This window comes from Apium graveolens, chromosome 11 (assembly GCF_009905375.1).
Source record: "Apium graveolens cultivar Ventura chromosome 11, ASM990537v1, whole genome shotgun sequence".
Classification (NCBI taxonomy): Eukaryota; Viridiplantae; Streptophyta; class Magnoliopsida; order Apiales; family Apiaceae; genus Apium; species Apium graveolens.
Window position 1 is genome coordinate 203,923,080 of NC_133657.1, and position 25,258 is coordinate 203,948,337.

Sequence of the window (25,258 nt, forward strand, 5' to 3'; positions counted from 1 at the left end):
ACACAAGGGCCATGTGCAAAATCTGGAATTATAATGACCTTGTTGGCTTTTATAGTTTTTGACATGTTCAGAAGGTGTAATTTTCAATCCATTTGACAATTGTACAATTTCCAGCAGATAAAAGTTTATTGAATAATGTTTATGCTCTCTGCTTGTGTTGGTTGATAAGAGCATGCATTTGGACATAATCAAGATTCCAGAATAGTTATAATTGAACTGAAAATACTAAATTAAAATTATATTGAAATTTTGTTTAATCTCGAGATATATATAAAAATGGGTATACCGGCTATATCAGCGTTAATTGGTCAGAATTTATTTATTTATTTCATGAAATATATGTATGCATGTACTTAGTATCAATTTTTTCTTTGCCTTTTATATAATTAATTTGATACTAAATTGTATAACATAAAACTTCAGGTTGTATATTTATTAGTGTTCTTATGGATCATAAATGGATAAAAGCATATCGGATGTCGGAAGAATACAAAGCTGGTGTCAAACAGTTTTGTAAGCTTGCGGCAGAAAATTCCAAGAATATTAATTTCATCTTATGCCCATGTACGAAATGTTTGAATATTATTGAAGTTAATGGTCCAAACGAGTTGCAGGACCACCTGATGTTTCATGGTTTTGAGAAAACCTATACCCGCTGGACATATCATGGGGAAGAGAGAGGAGAAAATAACTCTGGTAACTTTAACTTTGATTATCAATTTATAGATACAGTTGATACCGATTTTATGGAAGATGCTGAGGGTGGTAGTTCTAGTGTTAAAAAGGATATCCCTAACATCATTAATGATGAATTACGTGATCATCCTGATATGCATGAGGAGTTAAAGAACGATGCTGCTTTACCTTTATGGCCTAGGTGCACTAAGGCTTCTAGATTATCGGCTGTGTTGACTCCATATAACCTAAAAGTTGGTCATCAAATTTCTGATGCGTTCTTCACGGAGATGCTCACAGCTGTTAGTGAACTTTTGTCGGATGGTAATGTTCTCCCTCGTAGAGCTTATGAAGCTAAACAAATGCTCAAATCCATTGGATTAGTACACAACCGAATTCATGCGTGCCCAAATAATTGTATTCTTTACCGAAAAGAGTATGAAATGTTGGATGAATGTCCAAAATGTCATTTAAAACGATTTCAGGATGGAAATTCCCCGTCCAAGGTCATGTGGTACTTCCCAATAATACCCAGACTGATGCGGTTGTATGCTAGTCCTGAAGATTCAAAACATTTAACATGGCATCACAACGGGAGAATTAAAGATGGAATGTTGAGACACCCTGTTGATTCACCTCAGTGGAAGACATTTGATGATGTACATCAGGACTTTGGGAAGGAACCAAGAAATCTTCGCTTATCACTTTCAACCGATGAAATGAATCCTCACCGTCTCCAAAGTAGTTCTCATAGTACTTGGCCTGTCATTCTAATTATTTATAACTTGGCGCCGTGGCTCTGTATGAAGCGTAAATATATGATGATGTCTACCTTAATATCTGGTCCTATACAACCTGGTAATGACATTGATGTATATTTGGCACCTTTGATTGAGGATTTGAAGCTACTATGGGAAGAGGGTATTGAAGTAGAAGATCGTTATAGAAATGATCATTTTAGGTTAAAGGCCATGTTGTTTGGAACTATAAGTGATTTTCCCACTTATAGTAATCTATCTGGATATAGTGTGAAAGGTTATGATACATGTCCTTTATGTGGTGATGAGACGGATAATGTCCGATTAAAGAATTGTAAGAAGTGTGTTTATATAGGGCATAGGCGGTGGTTAGACTCTAATAATAGATATAGAAATATGGCAATGGCATTCAACGGTGAAGTTGAAAAACGAGGTCCTCCTCGTATACGGTCGGGCCTTGAAGTGTTTAAAGAGGTTGAAAATATAAACATAGAGTTTGGAAAGAAATTCGCAAAAGATGTTCCATCTAAGGGTTGGAAGAAGCGTTCAATTTTCTTTGAATTGCCTTATTGGAAGGACCTTTATGTTAGACATTTTATTGATCTTATGCATGTACAAAAAAATGTGTTTGACAGCCTAATTGGTACTTTGTTGGGTGTCCCGGGTAAAACAAAAGATGGTTTGAGTGCAAGAATGGACATGATGGGCATGGGAATAAGAAGCGAACTAGCCCCCATAGAAGTTGAAGGCAAAAAACCTTATTTGCCCCCTGCAGCTCATACTCTGTCGAGGAATGAGAAAAAAATCTTATTACAAACACTACATTCTGTGAAGGTACCTAAGGGATACTCATCAAACATAAAAAATCTTGTGGATTTAAATGAACTAAAATTAAAGGGATTAAAATCCCATGATTGTCATGTCATCATGGAGAATTTGTTACCGATTGCCTTACGACCCATCTTGCCGGAAAAGGTTAGGGTAACAATCACAAAGTTGTGTTGGTTCTTCAAGTCAATGAGTAGCAAGGTCATTGATCCAAGAAGGTTATCGTATCTATAACGACAAATTGTAGAGACACTTTGCGAGGTTGAGATGTATTTCCCACCATCTTTCTTTGATATCATGGTTCACTTGACTATTCACCTGATTTATGAGACTAGGATGTGTGGTCCTGCGCGTATGAGATGGATGTACCCAGTAGAGTGATATTTGAAAATTTGAAAGAATATGTGATGAATAGGTCTCAACCAGAGGGTTGCATAGCAGAACGCTATCTAATAGAGGAAGCAATAGAGTTTTGGTCAGAATTTATCCCAAATGTTGATGTTATTGGTTTGCCAGTTAATCACCACAGTGGTAGAATTGATGGTGAAGGTGTAACCGGAGGTCAACAAGTAGAGATCGATCGTGCACAATGGCATCGGGTGCATCTTTGTGTTCTACACAACACGGTTGATGTTGTTCCCTTTGTAGATCTGCATAAGAAGACTATCACCTTAGAACATCCAGAGAGAGGTGCTAATTGGATTGAAGTTGAGCACAATCGCACATTCATTGATTGGTTCAAGAATCATGTCACCAATGAGTTACTTAAAAATAGTGAATCAATATCGGATAGGATTAAATGGTTGTCAAGAGGTCCTGATTCATTTGTGTATTCTTACAAATGTTATCTCATAAATGGATATACCTTTTACACAAGTGAACATGATGCAACAAGCACAATGCAGAATAGTGGAGTTGCAATTACAGCAACGACACTACATCAGTCAAGTAATGACACAGATCCAGTTTTGGCTGATACCACTTATTTTGGAAGAATTAAGAATATTTGGGAGTTAGATTACGTTTGCTTTAGGGTGCCAGTTTTTGATTGCAATTGGGTTAACAATGTCGGTGGTGTACATGTTGAAGAGTCAGGGTTCATACGTGTTGATCTTACCAAGGTGGGGTATAAAGATGATTCTTTCATAATGGCATCACAAGCCCAAGAGGTTTTCTATGTTACTGATCCAATTGATAAGAAGTGGTCAATTGTTGTGTTATCTAACAAGCTCAGCAACAACTATCAAGTTAGTGATGGTGTAGATGATGAAGTCGATGCCATGGATGATCCTTTTGTTAGAGCCAATATTTCCACAGCCATGAACGATGACGATGATGAATGTTATTATTCTAGGACTGATCATGATGAGGGAGAATATGTGAACCCAGAATTTCTTAATGTGCATGGACACAAAAGATCAAAGCCTATTAAAAAACGCAAGCGGAAAAGTAAAGCTAAGAAATGTGTGTAAAATTTACTATAAATTTTTCTGTCAAAATAACCTTTTGTGTGTTATTTAAATATATGGTAATATTTACACTAGTTCAAAAAATCTGTCAAATTAATATTGAACTTTTTGTTATATCACTCTATGGTACTGGTCCAGCTTTCTTAGTATTCTATTAAATGCTTTTTGTTTAGGATTATGGCTTCTGGATCTGAAGGTACAAATGGCACCGATGGCACAAATGATATTGGTGTTAAACAGAAACGTGCGAGGCGTGGGATAGTAAACATGCTCAAGGTCAAGAAAGCAAGGACTAAAGGGATTATACAAAAGGTAAATGACAAATTGTAAATTTATGTTTGATAGTTAAAGTCACTGATATTGCAAATTGCTATATAAATTTCACAATACTTCCTTTTTCTACTACTTATCACTCATTATATTATTAGGTGAACTGGAATGAGTTGGGACAACCGATTGGTAGAGAGTCTATGTCTCTGTCTTATTTTGTCGGATCTTATGCAAGACGAAATTTTCCAATAATATGTGAGGATTGGAGAAAAAAAGATTTAATTAATATGAAAGAAGCATTATGGGATGAAATTAAGGTACAAAACAATAAATTTGGTTGCATATTAGATTTTATTTGGTTGTTTTATTTTATCCTGATTGCTCATACAGTAACATTTAGATTCTGCATACTGAATTATTTTCCAGTAAATTTCTTTACATACTTATGATCTATAGTTTCTTCATTTTTTTAAAATTGGATACATATGAATTTGTGTAATATGCAGGAAACTTTTCATGGTGTTGAAGAAGAACATAAGGAAAAAATTATTTCTCGTGCAGGTGCCCTCCATCGACAATTCAGAACTAGATTAAGAAAATTAGCTAGAGGCAAAAATGGTAACTACTCTGTGGAGCCACCTCCCTTATATGCACACTTTTCCTCGGTGGCCCCTTACTGGAAAGAGTTTGTGGCAACCTCAATGAAAGAAGGTTTTGTGGTAAATATATTCTTTACTCATTGGTTACTTACTTTATTTTCTCAAATTAGTAGTGTCATTATGCAATATAATAAGATTGGCTTGTACGTTTGTATCATGATTTGTGATGAATGAAAGTTTAAATCCTAGGTGATAGAAATAGTTACATAATCTGATGCCCAATACATGATCTAATAGTTATATACTTGATCCTGTAATATATTTTAATACCAAACTAATTGTAGGAAAAAAGTAAACAAAATGCAGAGCGAGCAGAAGGGATAGAGGCAAGATACAAGAAGGCATGTGTTGGCTACGTGCGTATAAGAGAAATAATTGTAAGTTTAGTTTGAAAGCAAGTTCAATAAATTATTGCCACCTCAACCGTGGAGTCGTGGACATATATGGGATGCCTGATAAGTTTATTTCTTATACAGGAAGTGATCCCATTTATGCATTTACATTCTTTAATTCTCTTTACATAAAAAAAAGCCCCCATATTGCTTTCAGTGAACAACATACCTGAACAAATTTAGTGAAACTAGACCCTTTTTGCAGCTTCCTATCAATGATAAATTTATTATTGAACTTAATAAGCCTTAACTTAAAATGGTAAATTGCAAAGAAGTGGAAATGTGGATAACTTGACTTTGCAATATGTCTTCTTTCTTGGGTATTTCAACATTACCTTTACACATGTTAGGTTACTGTAAAATTAAGTGCAGAGTATAGTTTAAGTCATTGCTTAAGCCTTATATTGTTTAGCCATATATTGTTGTTTACACGTAAATTCAGTTGTTGCTATGTGCATCAGCTAGTTCTACTCCTAATGCTTATTTGGTTCTTAGTTTTTTGTGTAGTTGAGTATGATTTATGTCGCGGTTTGACAAATAATGTCTCTTTGTGAATACCTAAACAGACCACAAGCTATTAATGAAAGATCACTTCGCTGGTCCTTATTTCTCCAATTGTTAATTATAAAAATGAAGATTTTTTTTGTCCACTGACCTAATTGAATTCTTATGAAAAAATATTATTTCTCTGTAGTATTTTAGATGAAATTATACATAATGCTCTATATTTTGCACATATAATGGATAAATACACAGTTGTCATTTAGTTTCCCTTGAGTATTTTAGATGAAATCATGTAATGCTATGTGTTTTGAACATATAATGGATAAATAAACAGTTGTCATCTATGATCTAGTCAACTTTATATGGATAAATACACAGTGTGTGTGCGTTTTGCAAGAAGAAACATTATAAATTTTAAAAATAGTAAGATAGTGTATAAATTTAAATCATGTTCAGTTATGTAGTACATGATATTTAGGAATACTAAATATCTTTAGTATACTAATTATCCTCGTCGGAATACTATTTCTTCTGACTTGGAAGCCTTTTTTGAATATATTTAGAATTAACATTATTATCTCATGTATAGCATCAACTGTGATTGTCATTACTTTGTTCATGCAATAAAATAATGTTCAGATTGCTGAAAAAATTAAAGCGGGAGAGAAGGACCCTATTGTGACTCGTTTAGACGCATGGGAATATGCTACGAGAAATTCTAGTGGTGTAGTGGATGATCCTATTGCACAACAAGTTCTTAAGGATGTGGTAATATATACTTTATCTCTCATTTTCACTAATTATTGATAGACCTCTATTATACTTGCAAAAATTAATAATATATTTGAAATTGTATCAAATATTATCAGGTTGCCATATCAAATCAGTTGCAAGAACACGAGCTTACAAATATTGGAACTGATGACCTACTTGCTCGGTTAATACCATTAGAGTATTCAGGACGAGTAAGAGGTTTAGGATGGGGTGTAACTAAGACCTCGTTGCGAGCAGCAACATCTGTGAGTGAGTTGGCTAAGTTGAAAAATGATGTTTTTGTTTTGAAAAATGAAATCAACGAGTTAAAATGCAAGGGGTATATTCCGGGTTTGCAATCTGGAGGTTCTAGCCATACAGATAACTTTGACATGGATGATGATGTTTATAGTGATCACTGCGACGATCATAATGCTGATGAAGCTGTTGCAAGTGAAGACCTTCCTGAGGTATAAAGTTATCCTTATAATTAATATAAAACAGGCATGGTATGGCTATATAGGTAACACAATAACTTAGCATTATAATACAGGGGAGTATTATAATATGCTCTTGGTCACCTTTGTACTTATGGTTCTGCTAATTTAGTTTAACTATAATTTTTGTTAATATCTGTAATTACAGGGAAAAAATCCTTGCTTTCTGTACCTAGATCCCGGTCGTAGATATGTTGGGCGAGGGACCTTGTGGAATGATATGGATGATACAATGCTTCATGGTGTTCCATTAGAAGAAGGATATGTGAGGGTGCAGTTTGAGGTGGCAGTACCATCAGAGGTTAATACTCAATTACCTCGAGCTTGTGACGAGGCCTACCTTATTGGAGATGCTCCAGGATATTTTCTTGCATGGCCACGCAAATTGGTCTTAATGAAACTAGAGGTTGATATTTACTTTAAATTTTTTTTAATCCTCATGCTTATCTTGTCTGATATTCAGTTTTATGTTACTCTTTTCTAGACACCTCCAAAAATATTAAATAAAGAAAAATACCGAGAAAGGGTTAAACAGGTTGGCCAGAAAAAGGTTAAGGATAAAGAGAGGGAGAAAACAGTTGAGTCTATCGCTACAGTTTCTTCGAAACAATTAGGTTATCCTCTCGCTCAAGATGTTTCACATGACGGAGTTGTGGAAATGGTTCGTCTTGCTATTGTATTTAATCGTGTTTCAGATGTAGAGATTGAAATGGGACCTTTTTGGGATGGAGACCCTTGGACCGAGCATATTAATAAGGAGAATGTTTTGGAGGTACTAAATGAGCAATCGTTAAGTGCTTCGAGCCTGACGTTCTACATTAGGTAATACAAAAACAAATTTCATGGATCTCTTATTTGCACCTTTTTTTTCTAATCATGTTTTTTCTTAGGTATTTATGTGAGGTCTATTTATCCAAAAATGAAAACATGGCAGCGAAGTTTTCTTTTGCTTCACCTCATGTCGTGTGTTACTTATCGGAGAAGTTTTCTTTTGCTTCACCTCATGTCGTGTGTTACTTATCGGATAATTCCAAGGCTTCATCGAGTTTGGCAAAGTTTATGCTGGGATATGTTGATAAAGAGCACTTACTTTTTGTGCCTTATAATATTTAGTAAGTTACATTTTTTGTGTCACTATGTAAGTTTATTTAATTTCATGTACTTATTACTGATAAACAATTTTTAGAAAATATTGGGTCTTGGTTGCCATAAATACAAAAATAGAGAGCATTTACTTTATGGATCCAGCTCCAAAGGCCACCATAGTAAAATACAAGAATTTGAAGGCACTTATAGAAACGTAAGTAGAAATATGTAGTTAATAACTTGCACATCGAAGTTATAAAGGTTAATGCTTATTTCTTATATCAAATATATTTTCTATTCATGGCCTTGGTTTCTTTTGGGACTGGACCTGGAAAAACTTATACAAAGATGGCATATAACACCTTTAAATGGACAAACATACACGTAAACACTGATGATGGCCTTAAATATTACAACCCCTGTGATATGGGTTTTACTATCCATTAATATTTGTATTTTATATTCATCATGGTGAAAGTTCACTTTAACTTCCCTATTAATATTTGTATTTTAAAATTAATAGGTGTTTTCTGACAATTTAATCTTATAGCAATTATAGCTTTTTCAAATATTTATCTAGATAAATATATTTAAAATATAAATATTTTATATAATAAATATTTAGTGCTACGCTTATATTATATACGTATATATATTAGCTTTATTCTTTTGTATTATAAAATCTAATATAAATTTACTTATATGATTAACCAAATATTTAAAAAATATTTTTAAACAAGATAGATAGTTTTCATTTGTATATATGTGTTTGTATTTTATAAAAATTGTGTACATATAAATAGAGTAGCCTAATTCTTTTTATAGTGTATTTTTTCTAATGAATTTGATAGACTTGTTAGTTCATTAGGTACTGAGTATTTTTTAGAAGAGGAGCCAAGCAAAGACCTTATAAAGTGTTGTTTATTAAATTGAAGCATGTCCAACATTGTTGTTGTTGTTATGATAAGGTAGTGATATATGATTATTGTTATGCACAGTGCCCTAAACAACTTCCAAATGATGGTATTTTTTGTGGACATTACGTGGGATGTTTTTATTGAAGATGTGTTGCGTTCCGGTGAAACGAGTATAAGTGTAAATGTAAGTGACCCTAACATTGCTAATACTAAAAAGAAGCCAACTATATTTTAACATCATTTATTAATTTTTTATAATATTCATGTGTGCAGTTCACTCGTTCTAACAGACTCATGTGCTATTCTCATGAAAAAATGCTCCGCTTCCGAGATAATTGGGCAGGATTCTTTTACAACCGGTATCTGAAGGGAAAACTTTTGAATATGTAGTTTTTTTATCTTATCCTACTTGTTGGCTTGTAGTAAATAACGAAATACAGTTGTTTGAGATCTAGATCTAGTGATGTTTTCTCGTTGTTATTTAATTGTTACTCTGCTGGAGATTTTTAAATCATTATGAAAGTTTATGATTGATTTCAAATCTTTTTATTTTACAAGTTCAGTTTGTGTGATTGATTTGAATTTGAGTTTACATTTTTTGTAATTAGCGAGGTTGGATTGTATTTTAGGGATTTTCAAAAAACAGCAAATGTGTACAAATAGTGAAATTATATCAATTATTATTTTTTTTATAAAAAGGAGGTCTTAATATAGCAGTTTCAAAAGTGCTATATAGGATGGCAGATGGTATATGTGCCCAATGCTTATATAGCATTTTTGAAGCGTTATGCAAGTAAGTGTTGCTCCTTACATACCACTTCAAAAAATGTTGTACAACGTCGGGTCTCCAACTTATATAGCATTTTAAAAACTGTTATCCACTAAGATGTACTTGTACGACACTTACCTATATTACACTTATTAAAATGCTATCCAAGAGGAGCACTTACAGAGCGCCAAAATAAGCGATGTACAAGTAATTGCCACTTGCATAGCGGCGTGTTGCATAACGCTCAAAAGCGCTATACAAGGTTTAAAAAAAGTGTTATACAAGAGCAGATTTGTAGTAGTGCTAGCTTTCTCCTTCAACTCTGATAGCAAAGTTTTATTTCCAATCATGTGTCCTGAGCATCCACTCTCCAAGTCTAGAATATTCATCATGTTACTTTACAATTATATAGGCCACTAGTTCGAATTTTTAAGGACCCGAACTTGCTTAAATCCTTTGGCCTTATTAAGTGTGTTAACATTTTTGGAAAAAATCTTCATATCAGAGTTTATGTTAATGGTCTTATTATCAGAAGTTACACATGCAGAAATAACTTTTTTTTTATTTAAAGAGGGTTTTACTTCATAATAATTATAATACAAACTGTGATACTCTTTATATGTGTAAATGGAATACCAAATGATAATACGATAAAAACAAGACTCATGTGATCTATATCTAACTAATATGTTCCTAAACTCTAATTTAGAAGGAACAATATTTATTTATTTATTATTTATGTAAACAATAGCAAGGTGATTAGTACTAACATAATTTAATCAAGCCTTTCTAGGCACATTAGGAATGGATTTATACTTGTAATTTCCTTATTAACACGTACTTTACCAATTTTGTTCTTCTTACACTATTTTTCCTTATTTTTCTTTGTCATTTTCTTAAATTTTTGCTTAAGCTGTTTTTGTGACATTAAACCAATATTTACTCTCTTAGCTTTGACCTGGTCAGAATTATCAGTAGTTAAGGTTGACTTAACTCGTGATGAAGGACCATTCTCATTTACTGATTTAAGTCAATCAGTATTTAAGTCAAATTTAACAAGAGTTAACTTAGACCTGTCATTTGTACTTAATCATCAGTATTTACTGGTCTATGTTTTTCAGTTTCATAGGCTTGTCTGCATAACCTAATCCTGAATTACAATAACCTTTTCAATTAAAGTCTAAGTTAATTTATCTAATTTAGTCCAAAATTTAATAATTTCTCTTTCTTTAGACAATTCTTTTCCTAGATAAACATGTTTTTCAAGTAATTTTTTTAACAGAAAAAAGCATCATCTCTTTCTTTTTAAATTTCATGCAAACAGATTAACTCAGCTTCTAGATGATCATTATTTTTTCTTTGATCAGAGCTTTCAATTTTAATCCTTTCATTTTTAAGAGTCTGATACATATAGCTAACAGTACTAGCAGTATCAAAAGCAAGAGTTGTTTGATGTGCCTTAATCTCATCAGTTGCAGAGTGCGTATCAGCATTTTTCATGAGTGCATAGTTGACTTCCTTATCAATATCTAAGGTGTCTACCCAATATTACGTCTTTGTGATCAAGGCTTGCTTTCTTTCAGCTTTTAGCTTTTGCAGTCAGTTGTAGTACTTGATCTTATACGTATCCACTATTCTTGTCTATACTCTTTTCCATCTGATTTCTTATAGTTCTTCATATCAGAGTTTGAATAACTAGAACCTCTTTTAAAGAAACCATATTCTTAAAGCTTGTTACCATCAAGGCCGTCATTTGTAAAAGCTTCTCGTCATCACAGTCATTTATATCACAGTCTGTGAAATTATCAGTATTTGAGTCATCATCAATATTTGATGAATCTATATCAGACTTTACAACCATAGCCTTTACTCTTGAATGGTTCTTTCTCACAAATTTCCCCTAAGGATTCTCTTCAACCTTCAAGGAAACTTGCCTTGATCTTAAGCCTTTCATCTTACTTCTCTTCTCCATCTCAAGTTCATGAATTGTGAGCAGACCATAGATTTTATCCAGTGATGTCTCTTCAAGTTCATAATCATCTTTGATGGATGTTGCTTTCAAGTCCCATTTTTTAGGAAGTCCAATGAGGAACTTCAAATTGGAATCTTCAAAATCATATTTCTTTTCAACCAAATCTAGATCATTTAACAACTTTAGAAATCTGTCATATAAATCTGTCAGTGACTATTCAGCTCTTGAGTCAAAGTGCTTATAATCCTGAGTGAGTATTGTCTTCATGTTCTTCTTCATGGCTGTTATGCCTTGGCATTGGACTTCCAAGGTATCTGAGATCTGTTGGTTGAACTTGTACATTTGTCACCATATATGCACAAATGATGATTTGTAAGTAGATTAAAACTGACCATGCACGAGTAGTTATGTCTACTAAACATAATTAGAATAAACTCAAAATCAACTGTAGTCAAATCCGTAGTAATGGACCATCTCGTAATCGACCACCCTGTTATGGAGACAATCGATTTTTCTAAGAATGTTGACAGTTATTTCTTCTTTTGGTCGGTTCGTTGAGAGATAATACGATAGAAAAGGGTCAGTTTTGACACCTTTTGGTTGATTTTTTTTTCATTTTTTATAAAAAATACAGGTTGTGCACTGTCATTTCAATTCAACATCAAACCATTTCAATTTAATATAACACCAACAACATTTCAATACAAACTCAACAACATTTACGAATCCATAAAAAACCCCGAATAGTTCCCAAACATAACCAATATATATTGAATATCATAAATGATAACTTTGTTCAGTTTTGTACTTTCGGGGACCCAATGCTTCAAGGTCTCTCTCATTTTTCACTATCCAACTTAACAACAGCCTTCATAACAGAAAAACTAAACTTACATCACCTGAATTGATGATTTTTGTTTTATGGTCAAATATCAAGTCACTTAACCAAATATTTTACCAATTAAAGATATAGCTAAGCCGCCCAGAACGATCAGCTGTACAGCTCAATTTTTATTGCTAATTCGGTCTACTCAGTCTCCATTGTTTTCCTTGAGGTATTAGGTTATATTTTTTGCTTTCTTTTGAGGTTTAGGTTATACTTTCCATCCGCTTAACAGTATTTTGCAATCCCTAATTTTGTATGTCAACAAATTCTCTTAAAATAAGTTTCTTATTAGTTAAATTATCAAAATTTAGGTTATTTCTACATTATATATATATCTTAAAATTTTATAAATGAACCTTTTTATTAATTGTATACGTGACAATATCAGAAATATAAAATTTTCAAATTTGTGTAATTTATTAGCATTTCTGTTAGTTATATGCTATTTCATGTGAAATATACTGTCAACAATTTGAATGTCTTTTAATATTAAACTGAAATGTAACTGTAGTTTAATTTAACCTAATTTATATGCTAGCTATATGTTTTTAATTTTTTATAAATGTGTTTTGATTTTATAAATATATTAGGAAAAAATATACACTTAAAGAAAATGTTAATTAATACTATCTACTTTCTAAAAGAGAACTAAAACTAGTGAAAAGAAATAGGCCGGTTACAACCCTCAGGCTTTTGTGAAAAACGATATTTTAATATATCTAAAAATATATATATGAAAGATATCTTGATATAATGGGACCATTAAGGCGAATTAGCGCATATATTATGGTTAAACTTTTTTTTATATTCACCTTAATTCATTAGAAAAATTCATATATCATCAAGAAAAGTAAATCAATTTTAAATCTTCAAGATGATTGAGTAAATTTTAAATTGGACATTTTTCTACGGACAATCTTACTGAAGAAAAACTTAGATCCAATTAGTCAAAAAGTTTAATTATAAATACATGTAACTTATCAACATATCTATAATACAAAAGTAATCTAGGACATAAAATAAAACAAAATGTGAAGAGAATAAACCAGGAATAAGCATATAAATCTTAGCAGAGACACTCTGACTTGATAGAATTTTATTATCCATTATCCCATAGGATTTTATTTTATGAGACCTGAAAATATATGCTAAGACTCAACTTACTCTGCCTTCATAAAAATAACTAAGACAAATAAATATAAAAATTAATCCAATGAAGAGATTATAAGTTAGTCATATAAACAAATTTAGACAATCAAATTTTTAATGAAAGAAAGATTGCAATATTTGATCTAGGAAATTATATCATTATATATTATTGTGAAGAATAAGATTTATAATTAATTTTAATTTCACTTAAAATTTGAGTTAGATGATTATATAATATTGGGCTCAATACCTATTTTTAAGAAAAAATGATTTAGTATATCTTTAGTTCCTTGTTAATGTTATAAAATACAAATTACTATAACTTGATAAAAAGTTGACGAGTTACATGAAAGTATGTTCAGTTATGAAAAAATATGGGATGACAAGGTAATGGAAGTGAGATAAAAGAAAACAAAGATTGAAAAACGAAATCATTGGTAGATATATACTAAATAGAGCATAGCTAATGAGTTTTTATTTATATTTCACAAGGCATGAGTGGACGGGTCATTATTATAATACAAAATTTTTATATGTGCCCCATAAAAAAATCTTATATTTGAAGTTTATGCCTTGTTTCCATGTGTCCAATTGAGGATTATTTAAGCAAATTAAAAAATTATGTGTGAAACAGGAGTAAACCAGCGGGTTCTACCGCTGAGGGGTACCTTGCACAAGAATGCTAAACATTTTGTTCAAGATTCTTGGGTGGAAATATCAGATTGGATATGACCAAGTCTCGAAAAATTGAAAGTTATCCAGATAAGATGGAATACCATATCAGTACAAGAAGAAATAAAAATGGAAAATTTATACATTTAAAAGTATCTCACTGGATGAGAATGCATCATTATATTCTGTTCAACTCTGGAAACAAAGATGTGGACGAGTTAATTGCGTAAGTTTTAATTCCAGTCCTAACTTAGTTTAATTATATAATTACTCGCTTTTTTCTAGAAATTTAAATTATCTATTTTTTTGTAGAAAACATGAAGCTTTGGTTATAACTCAAGCAAAAAATCGAAGATATAAAAAGGCTAGGGAACACAACGAAGAATTTTGGAAGTGGATTAAGGGAGAGGTTGGCAAAAGAGGGAATATTTTGAAGGAACTAGAAGTCCTTGCAATGGGACCTAATCCTTTAGCTAAGAAGTAGGGAGGATATGTGATCAACGGATATAGATACAACACGGAGAACAGGGATGCTAGATGCACACCAAAAAATAGTGGTGTTTTCTTGACGGCTCTGACAACTAATTTTGCAAGATCGAAGGATGATAACCCAAAAGTCAGCGAAGTCAGTTACTATGGATCAATTGAAGAGATAGTAGAACTTGATTATTGGGGTGAATTAGTTGTAGTGTTATTTAAGTGTTGTTGGTACCAAGAAGAAAAGGATCTTTATGGACTGACTCGGGTGAATTTTAATCGATTATGCTAGAAATCGGACCCATACGTATTAGCTTCACAACTACAGCAAGTATTCTATGTAGAAGATCCAGTTGAAAAGATGATGTATAATGTCGTCAATAAGCTGCCTAGGGACTGGTGCGATGTTGAAGATAAAAATGAAAAGAAAGGTCAACATGAAGCACTTTTAAATGATGCACCCCTGTATACAGAAATTGAAGATCAGGACAACGAGGGTAGTTGGGCTAGGGATGATGTTCCGATGCGACAAGTCCTTATTGAGACTAACTTAGTCGAAGAACATGCATGATTTTCTAAATCAATATATTTATGGTAATAGTTCATTTATTGACTGTAATCATTGAACCTTTAAAAAATTGTCAATGTTAATATAATCTGTTCTTTATATAATTTCCATTACTTTCCATTGCATTTATATTTGCATGAACCGTTTAACTTTTGCACTATGTTAATTTCAATTTCAATTATATTAATTGTACTATTTTTTTCATTAATTTTATTATTGACATGTAGGTACTACTTTTCATATTATCTGTACGCACAAAGTGTTTTTAAACTAATGTAATTTACATTTTCTAATGATTTTATAGAATGCAAACTGTCATTCATCTCAGATTCCACCATCAAGGTGAATTCCAGAGTACAGGCTATGCTGGCGGGACAGAGACGACTGTATATGCAGTCGACACTGAAAAATTTTCGTATACAATACTCATGGAGCATGTGAAAGTTGACCTTGAATATACGAAAATTGGAGGAATTTATGTAAGCGCAAAGAATTTGGGTGATTGGAAGTTGCTGATGAGTGATTTGGAGTTCACTCGACTAGTTAAACAAACTAACAACGAGAAGTTTATGGACAAGGTTCAATGGATGCTTGGAGGCCAACGAGGAAATGCCAAAAAGAAAAATCAGAAAAGGAAAAGGTTGAACAAGAAAAAGCAGCAAGTACAAGTAAGATAGTTGTCGAGGAAAATATCTTGCTTGATATTGAAGAAGACAATGTGGAAGGCAATATGGAAGGTTAGGTTTACATTTTCCTTATAGTTTCTTGATTTTAAATTTTAATTTTTTGCCGTGCCTACCTGATATTTTCCTTTATTTTTTTTGTTTTTAAGTTTTAATTTGTTGCCATGTCTGCATCATATTTTCCTTATACTTTCTGATTGTTTTATTTGCCAATTTTTATTGTTTCCAAGTAGAAAACTTTAACATTCCCAAAAACTTGCAGTTCCGGATCCTCATAGGATGAGAGGAAAAACTAGGATGGACAAAGTTCATATGAGAAATTTTGACAAGAGAGTAGTCATCGGGATGAGTGACGATTTCTAGCCCATTGCAGAAAATGACAAAGTATTGTCAGAATTAGGCTGCTTCCTTGGAAAAATTGCTAAATGATGTGAGCTGCTGACTTATGTTACTTGGCGCCATGTTCCAAAAAACTTGAGGATGACTATGTGAAACTATGTTAAGGTATTTTTTGTGGATTTTATATTTCATAATTTAGAGCACTTTTAGTTAGGGACATTTATTAAAATTTAGTAATTTATTGAAAATTGAATCAGATAGGGTTGTGGGTAAACTCTTCTTGATAAAATCAAAGCGCCAAAACTTTATCAAATAACAAATTCAAATTTTAAAAAAATTCATACTATACATAAATTTATGTACTATGTTTTGAATTCTCCTCATTCTAATTATAATTATTTTCAGAAAGAGAGGTGAGGATAATAAAACTGATTAAGTATGTGTGTTTTATTTATCATTTTTTCTTAATTTTTGCAAGGCCCGATATATAATTCCCGATGAGTTGGAAAATTGGACGATCGAGACAATTTATTGATCCTCGAAGACGTACAAGAGTCGAACAAAGGCGGGTCATTATACAGCATACGAAAATGATGAAATGAAATTTGGCAAATAGAACATATGACATTCCTCTCCATACATTCAAAATTCTCTTGGAATATTGGAATGATGAGAGTGTTCAAGTATAATTGTGATTTTACATATTTAGGCTGTTCATAATCAAAACAAAATTTAATTTTTCAAATTTTTCTAGGAGAGAGCAAAGAAAAATACAAAAAGCCGTAAAGCATATATTGACACTCACACTCTTGGTCCAAAAGGTTTTGCACATCATCGGAATAAGATGGTATGATATTATTTTATGTAAAAAAAATTTACTTGATTATCAATTTTCAAAATCAAATTTGTAAGTATTAGTTACAACACAAAACTTAAATGGATCACTTGTAGCTCATATTAACCGATCAACGTGATGTATTAGGTCTGTTTCTAGATACGTATTTTAATTTAAATCGTTGTCATTCTATTTTACTTTTATACTCATCTGGTTAGTTCACATGGGGTAACTCTTTTGCGCATTATATACCAAGATTGAAGCCTGAATTCTATTAACTTATTTAGTAGCATTATTTTTTCCTAACTCCTAATTATTATAGGGAAAATTATCGAAATTATGTGAAATTACAAATAAAAATCTAAGTTAAAAAGTCTATTTTATTATGTAGTTCAAAATATTGAACCCGGTATATATAATCAGAAAAAACCACAAATCAAGCTTCTCCCCGGTTTGATAATATGGTGATTTTCTGAATATCATGTCTTTAGAGTAAATCTCTTTCACCTGATAATAAAATTTAAATCAAGATGTATTTAATTTGGTTAGCTTGCTCCAAGTTTAAAAGCGATTGAATAGGTACTTTTTAATTTATTATGTACTGGTAGGCAGTTGTAAGATCAATATGGAATATAGCTTGCTTCGGATGGATGGAATAAGATGGTTTGATTTCACTTGTTCAATGGATATGTCTAAAGTTTGGTTTGTTTTGTCATGCCAATAGCCTCCTAAACTGTTACTATAGTATGTTAAAAAAGTTTCAGTAAGCAAGTTAAAATGTTACAACAGTTTTTCAAAGTGTTACACTAGGTCCTATGGGCCCACTTGCCATGTTAGCATGCCACGTCACCTAAAAGGTCAACTTTCATGCAACCAGGGGACCCACATTCCACGTCATCAAGATAACTCAGCACTGTGGGGCTTTCTGTGGGGGCCACACTTGCCACATCAACATGCTGACGTGTTAGATGTGGGGCCCCACTGGCCTCACTCTTTTAAAAAATTAGAACACCTAAGGTAACAAATGTTAATATTGCAGTAGTCCTGTATTATGTTACAATAGGACTCTAAGATAACATAAAATGTCATATTACACTAGAAAAAAATAAGTTACCTTAGGTACCCCCACTTAGCTAACCTTCAGCTTATGTTATCTTAGCCAAAAAATGGCCTGGGGTAACATTTAGGCCATCCTATTATAACATTTTTTTGTTACCGTAGGTTGTTTATGGCGTAGTGTAACCTACAGGAGTTGTAACTGCAAGTCAACATATGAAATGGAGGCAGCTATTAGAATCCGTTAACAGTTCTTTAGTAGCTTTGATTGATGGGAGCTGGAAAATGAAGTTAGGTAAGGTGGTTGCAGGATATCAGGAAGAATGGGGAAATATTACTTTAATTTGCAGGTCAAACAAAAGTAACAATTGCCTTTGAGGAAGAGTTACAATCTCTTAAAATATGGTGAAATTGCTATCAAACAGTAAATGGAAAAACGATGGTATTCAAGTATTGACAAATAGCAAGGAATTAGTAAAGGCAGTTAGTCAGCATGCAATGGTTGATAATTTGTTTGTAGATGTAAAGTTTCATACCTGATACAAGCAATACACACACACCTGTTCACACTTTGAAATTGGAGAAAAGAAAACTCTAATATGTTATTATCACATCTCTAAAAACTGATTACAGGAAATGGAAATATATAAAAATGAACTAGCTAAAAACTGATTCCTACAAATCAGCAACGTTCACCCTTGAACACTTATAAACTCCCCATGACTCTCCAAAAGAAAATGAACCCACGTAAGACTCGGTCTCTTACTAAAACATGGCTAACAAATGCCATTATTAACAAAATACTAAAACAGCTAAATAAACTAGTTAAGTTTAGATTAAACCCGACAAAACACTCCCTTAATCTAAACTTATGCAAACAACTTCTTCATCCCAAGTAAATCACGCATACTCTCGAACTTGACTGCTCCCAGGGCCTTTGTCAAAACATCTGCCTTCTGTTCATTAGTGCTAACATGTTTGAGTTCGATTTCTCCTCTCTCAACAAATTCTCTAATAAAGTGATAGCGAATGTCTATATGCTTGCTTCGACCATGAAAGTTGGATTCTTTGCCAAGTCTATGGCTGACTTATTATCCACATACATTATCACAGGACCTTGCTTGATATTGACGATTTGACTCGGCAATTTCTGCAACCATACACCCTAACATGCTGCTGCAGTAGCAGCCATGAATTCATCTTCGCAAGAAGAAAGAGCAACACACCTCTGCTTATGAGAGACCCAAGTTATCAAGTTGTCATTTAGATGGAACACCATACCTCCTGTGCTCATCCTATCTTTATTATTTCCTGCCAAATCACTGTCAGAAAACCCCGATAATATATAATTACATGTTCCTCTTGCATAGGGTAGACCATAATCCAAAGTGTCTTTTACATAGCGTAAAATACGCTTCACCGCACTGTAGTGAAGTTTCGTGGGCCTCTCCATATAGCGACTTACAATCCCTACAACAAAGGCTATGTCAGGACGAGTATGAACTAAATATCGAAGACCCCCACAATGCTTTTAAACTGAGTTGGATCTACAGGATTCCCGATTTCATCTTTATGCATCTTCTATTTTTCTTCGATTGGATACTTCACTGGATTGCATTCAAACAAACCAATCTTCAGTAGTACTTTCTTTGCATATGCGCTCTGCTTCAACTTGATGCCATCAACACTTTGCTTCACTTCTATTCCCAGATAGTGAGGGAGCTTTTCGAGATCACTCATTTCAAAATTTTCTATCATCTCCTTCTTAAAAAAATCAATACTTTCAACACTAGTCCCTATGACTAGTAAATCATCAACGTAAACTCCCACCAGCAAGACTTCATTCCCTACTCGTTTAGTGTACACAGCTGGTTCGTAAGGACATTTGATAAAACCCAAATTCTTCAAGCACCAGTTAAGTTTTGCATACCAGGCCCGTGGGTCCTCTTTTAATCCGTACAAGGCCTTTGCTAGTTTATATACAAGATTATCCTTTCCCTTCACCACAAACCCTTCTGGCTGACATACATAAACATCCTCACTTAACTCACCATTTAAAAATACCGACTTTACATCAAGGTGATGCACTTCCCAGCTATTTTTAGCAACAACTGCAAGGAGTAATCAGACTATTTCCAACCTAGTTGGAGCAAAGACCTCCTCATAATCCACACCGTGTTTTTGAACATACCCTTTTGCTACAAGCCGCGCTTTGTACTTTAATATCCTCCCTTCTGTGTCCCTTTTTTATTTTATACACCCATTTCAATCCAGTGGGTTTGTGCCCAGCTGGTAACTCGACCAAGTTCTAAGTCTCGTTCTTCTTTATGGCTTCGATTTCGACTGTCATTGCCTTTTCCCACGATTTTTCTTTTATTGCTTGACTGTAGCATACATGTTCCTCTATCCCCATCAGCATTAACTCATCATGTAATTCCACATCTTCAGTATTATTGTAAACATCAGAAAGTTGTTTATAACGCCTGGGGTCACTTTCTTCATCAGATGTTTGACTGGTGTCACGCACACGACTTTGTATTAGTGTAGCAATATGAGAAAAGTCACATGCAGAATCTATTATTTCACCATCTGCTTCTTCAGCCTTTTTTTTGTTTACTATGATAAATGAACTTTGAGAATTATTATCCTCGAAGCCCTGTTCCCATGACCAGCTTTTGTTTTCTTCAAAGACAATATATCGACTAAATTGGAGAGAATTAGTTTTAGGATCATACAGCCTGCAGCCCTTTGTACCGGACTTTTTTCCTAAATATACCAAAACTTTACTTTTGTCATCCAATTTAGTTATTTGACACTAGGAATTTTCACATGTGCAATGCAACCAAAAATCTTTAAATATTCGAGATTGGGAATCTTACCTGACCATGATTCGTATGGCGTCTTCCCAACAACAACCTTAGTTGGTAACCAATTCAGCACATAAATTAAGTGTCTTACTATTTCTGCCCAGAACTTGTGTGGCATGTTTTTCTCATTTAGGAAGCTTTTTTCCATTGCTATAACCGTCCTATTTCTCCTCTCAACCACGCCATTCTGTTCTGGAGTGTACGGCGCTGTATAATGTTGTTGAATTACAGCATTCTCACAATATTCAGTAAATTCACTCGAACAGAACTCCCCACCTCGGTCTGTTCTGAACACATTGATCCTTCGTTCAGGTCGATCTTCCACCAACGCTCTGAATTTCTTAAAGTACTCAAATGCCTCATCTTTTGTACTTAAAAAATACACCCACATTAGTCTACTATAATCGTCTACCAACAAAACAAAGTACCTCTTTCCACCAGGTGTTGAAAGAGATATAGGACCACAGATGTCTCCGTTCACAAGGTCCAGAATTTTCGAGGCATTAAAAGAAGTTCGTTGAGGAAATGATGACCTTACTTGCTTTGACATTAAACACCCTCTGCAGATTTTGTTTGGTTGAACAAATTTCGGTAAGCCTCGAGCCATCTCATTGTTAGACATAAGGTTCATAGCTTGGAAGTTCACATGTCCGAGCCTATAATGCCACAACCAAGAGTCCTCTTCTGCCTTTGACATCAGACATGCAGGCTTGCTTCTTTCAATAATTAATTTGTACAATCAGTTTCTTGAACGTTTAACTTTTATCAATAATCTTCCATCTTTGTCGTTGACCCACATCAAATCTCTATGAAGCACTAGTTTGTAACCTTCTTCTACTAGTTGACCCAAACTAATAATATTGTTGCAAAGAGATGGAATAAAATATACCTCACTCAACACGTGTTCCTCACCAGTTTGACAACTCAAGACCACTGAACCTTTTCCCTTTATTATGACAGTAGATCCATCGCCAAATCTAACAAGAACATTTTCTCTTATTTTTCATCACACTCCGTTAAAAGCAAGGCGGGTTCATCATCTTCAATTTGAGTCAAATTTGCCTCTTATCTTTATTCCTTCTCTTATTTTGGTTTACGATATTCAGAAGCATAATGTCCCAAGATACTGCAATTGAAGCATCTCACCTTGCTCTTGTCTCGATATCCTCGGTTTTCATCCTTGTTTCTAGATTCAACATCCTTCTTACCTTTTTGATTTTGTGACATTTTCTTCAGCCACTCCTCCCTAGTAAGCAACAGTTGTCCATTCCGAGCTTCCTTTTTTTACCACTCCTCCTCTGTCAATAACAGCTGACTGCTCGAGGTCTCCGTAGGCCCACAAATCCGTTCTTAATGTGCTTTGAGTCGTCCCAAGATTTCTTCAACTTTCATTTCTTCAAGATTTTCAAATTGTTTTATCGAAGAGGCAATTTGAAGATACTTGGTTGGCACTGCCCTGAGAAGTTTCTTAACAACATATGATTCCTCCATTGTTTCACCCAAAACACGTATATTTGTTACGATACCACACAAGCTCATATAGAAATCGTCAATATGCTCGGTTTCTTTCATGGTTAGAGACTCCAGTTCGTCTCTCAAAGTCTGCACCTTCGCCTTCTTCACTCTATCAACCCCTACATACATGATTTTTATGGCCTCCTATGCCTCCTTTGCTGACTTCTTCTCTGCTACGGACAGTAAAATATCCTCTGGAATACTCTGGTAAATGATTTCCAACGTCATTTTGTCTGTACGAACCTCAACCTATGACTTCTTACCATCAGACTCAATTGCCTCCCACATGCCTTGTGCCTCCATATTAACTTTCATTTTTAATGACCATGTTGTATAGTTATTCTTTGACAGCATAGGATAATTGAGCCCCAGTGATCCCTACTTCGACTTTGACGCGTCCATAGTTCCCAGTTTAGGCATATACTTTGGCATACACAACTAGGCTCTGATACCAGAATGTAAAGTTTCAGACCTGATACAAGCAATACACACACACCTGTTTACACTTTGAAACTGGAGAAAAGCAAACTCAAATATGTTATTATCACAGCTCTAAAAACTAATTACAGGAAATGGAAATATATGTAAACGAACTAGCTAAAACTGATTCCTATAAATCAACAATGTTTACCCTTGAACACTTCCAAACTCCATATGACTCTCCTAAAGAAAATGAACCCACGTAAGACTCAGTCTCCTACTAAAATGTGGCTAACAAATGCCATTATTAACAAAATACTAAAACAGCTAAATAAACTAGTTAAGTTTAGATTAAACCCAACATCAGAGTTATCTGGCCAGATATAAGTTAAATTTTTGAGGAGGAACTTTAATGAACAAGCTGATAAAAATGCAAGAAAGGGTGCCTTAGCAAGAGATTTATGGATTCAGTGGGAAGTTACTTGATGGGTTAAGATTATATTCGGCTTTGGTGGATTGGGCTAAAAAGATTATTAGGGATTGTCCTTGAATTAATTTTTTAGGATATTTTATGGTGGATCAATAGTTGGTCCATATGAGTTTTTAGAGTTTCTTTTTTTACAAGTTTTTTCTAAAGGAAATATGAAGTGGTAGTAATAGAAGTGGCGGGGTTTGAGTAGGAAGGGTAATTAGTCGGTGTATTGAGTAGGAAGGTAAATTACTTTACTTTAACCCTTGGTATTCTTAGACATCAAATAGAGACTCTTCAGTTAGGGATCCATCCTGGAAGAAGAGAATGTTAATGTCAATGCTCAATGGAAGATGCCTCTGATGGGGATGATTAAGTGCAATGTGGCAGTTTTCTTCTCTAAGCAAACATTCCCCAATGGTAACCCTTCAGGCATAGAAGCGGTGTTTAAAAACAGTCTTGGTGTTATTCTGCATATGATTACGAGATCTTTGGGTTTTGAAAATCGAAGGAAAAATGAGTTTAAGGCATACATAGAAGCATTGAAAGAAGCATTTAATGAGGAGTATACTAAAATAATCTTGGAGATGTATGAAGTTGATTCCTTCAGGGATTGGATGAATTCCTTGGTTGTTGGCAGGCCTCCCCAACATGAATTCATCTTGCAATAACTTAATCAAAGGAAGGCAGATCATAATTTTTTGGCAGATGTACGCTTGACTAATCCAGAAGATAATATGCTTACTTCTTATTTGGATGAGTACGGTGCTATTCATTGGAAGGATATGGTGATAATAGAAGAATCATTTGGAAGAGTGGAGGAATATGGCACTATGACATTGAGTCTTGGTCATTACGGGCAGAGATTCAGTGCAGTATATCAAGGAGATGTTGAACCCGCTGCTATGGCTGATAAAGTACTTGATCCTTTTCTATAGTTGATCCTTTTTTAGGTGGGAATGAAAATAAATGCAAATGAGAATGTGGTTGAGGCTGCAAATCAGAATGGATTGGTGTTCCCTTTGGGTGCTGAGGGATTTGAAGCTAATGGTGATCAAGCTATACCTGAGTTACATGAGTTCCGGTATGACAGCCTTTCAAGGTGCAGGGATGTGTTAAGGATTTGCATCTAGATTAATATTTTATTATGTTAATTTAAGTTTAAGTAGTAGTGATATGAAATGTTACGGTGAAGGAAAATTATTTCAGGCCTACTTTTTCAAAATAGTTAATCTAAACTATAGTCCATGGTAAATTAATGTATTGAAAAATCCATGGGGAACTAATTTATGGTTTGTACAATTAGTTCTCTCAAGCGGCTTTGTGCGAATTTGACTTAATATATTTTCCTGCATTTCAAAAAAATTTACTCAAATGTAATTTAACAAAAGTAATTCACTAATTTCAAAGTAGTTTGAAAAAATTTAATAAAATATATGAAGGTATAGAAATCATCAACGGACAAAGTAGCTATGTATATTCATTAACTCATAACATGTTAATTTGCAACAAAGATATTTTTGTTTTTTTTCACAAATTCAAAATAATAATACAATGTAATTTAATAAAAAATAAAATATTTCAAGTTCCCAAAAATATGAATATTTATCCTAAAAGCAGCCTCACAAAAAAATATACAATATCTCTTGGAAGTGAGGAAGATGATTATTACTTCCACATTCATTCACTTTAACAGATAACTTCCCTACTTAAAAATATGTATCATCCTAGTAATCCTAGTAGAATGAATCACCTCGGTGGCAAATTCTTACA

General features: G+C 33.5%; 2 protein-coding genes across 2 annotated transcripts; one reads left to right on the plus strand and one right to left on the minus strand.

The window, feature by feature from the left end:
* Positions 1 to 476: 476 nt before the first annotated feature.
* Positions 477 to 2,495, plus strand: LOC141696554 (uncharacterized). Its single transcript, XM_074500681.1, has one exon. The coding sequence runs from the start codon at positions 477 to 479 to the stop codon at positions 2,493 to 2,495; it is 2,019 nt and encodes a 672-aa protein (XP_074356782.1).
* Positions 2,496 to 19,083: 16,588 nt separating this feature from the next.
* LOC141696555 (secreted RxLR effector protein 161-like) lies at positions 19,084 to 19,667 on the minus strand. Its single transcript, XM_074500682.1, has 2 exons — positions 19,385 to 19,667; positions 19,084 to 19,301 (listed from the first exon to the last, which is right to left on the minus strand). Exons 1-2 carry the CDS (start codon positions 19,665 to 19,667, stop codon positions 19,084 to 19,086), a joined length of 501 nt encoding a protein of 166 aa, XP_074356783.1.
* Positions 19,668 to 25,258: the final 5,591 nt, after the last annotated feature.

Bases quoted from the DNA above. Each gene is read 5' to 3' on its own strand.
- LOC141696555 (XM_074500682.1), bottom strand. From the start codon at position 19,667: ATGGAGAGGCCCACGAAACTTCACTACAGTGCGGTGAAGCGTATTTTA. The intron at 19,302-19,384 runs GTTAGGGTGTAT...GTGGATAATAAG, and splicing joins GGCTGCTACTGCAGCAGCAT to TCAGCCATAGACTTGGCAAA.
- LOC141696554 (XM_074500681.1), top strand. From the start codon at position 477: ATGTCGGAAGAATACAAAGCTGGTGTCAAACAGTTTTGTAAGCTTGCG.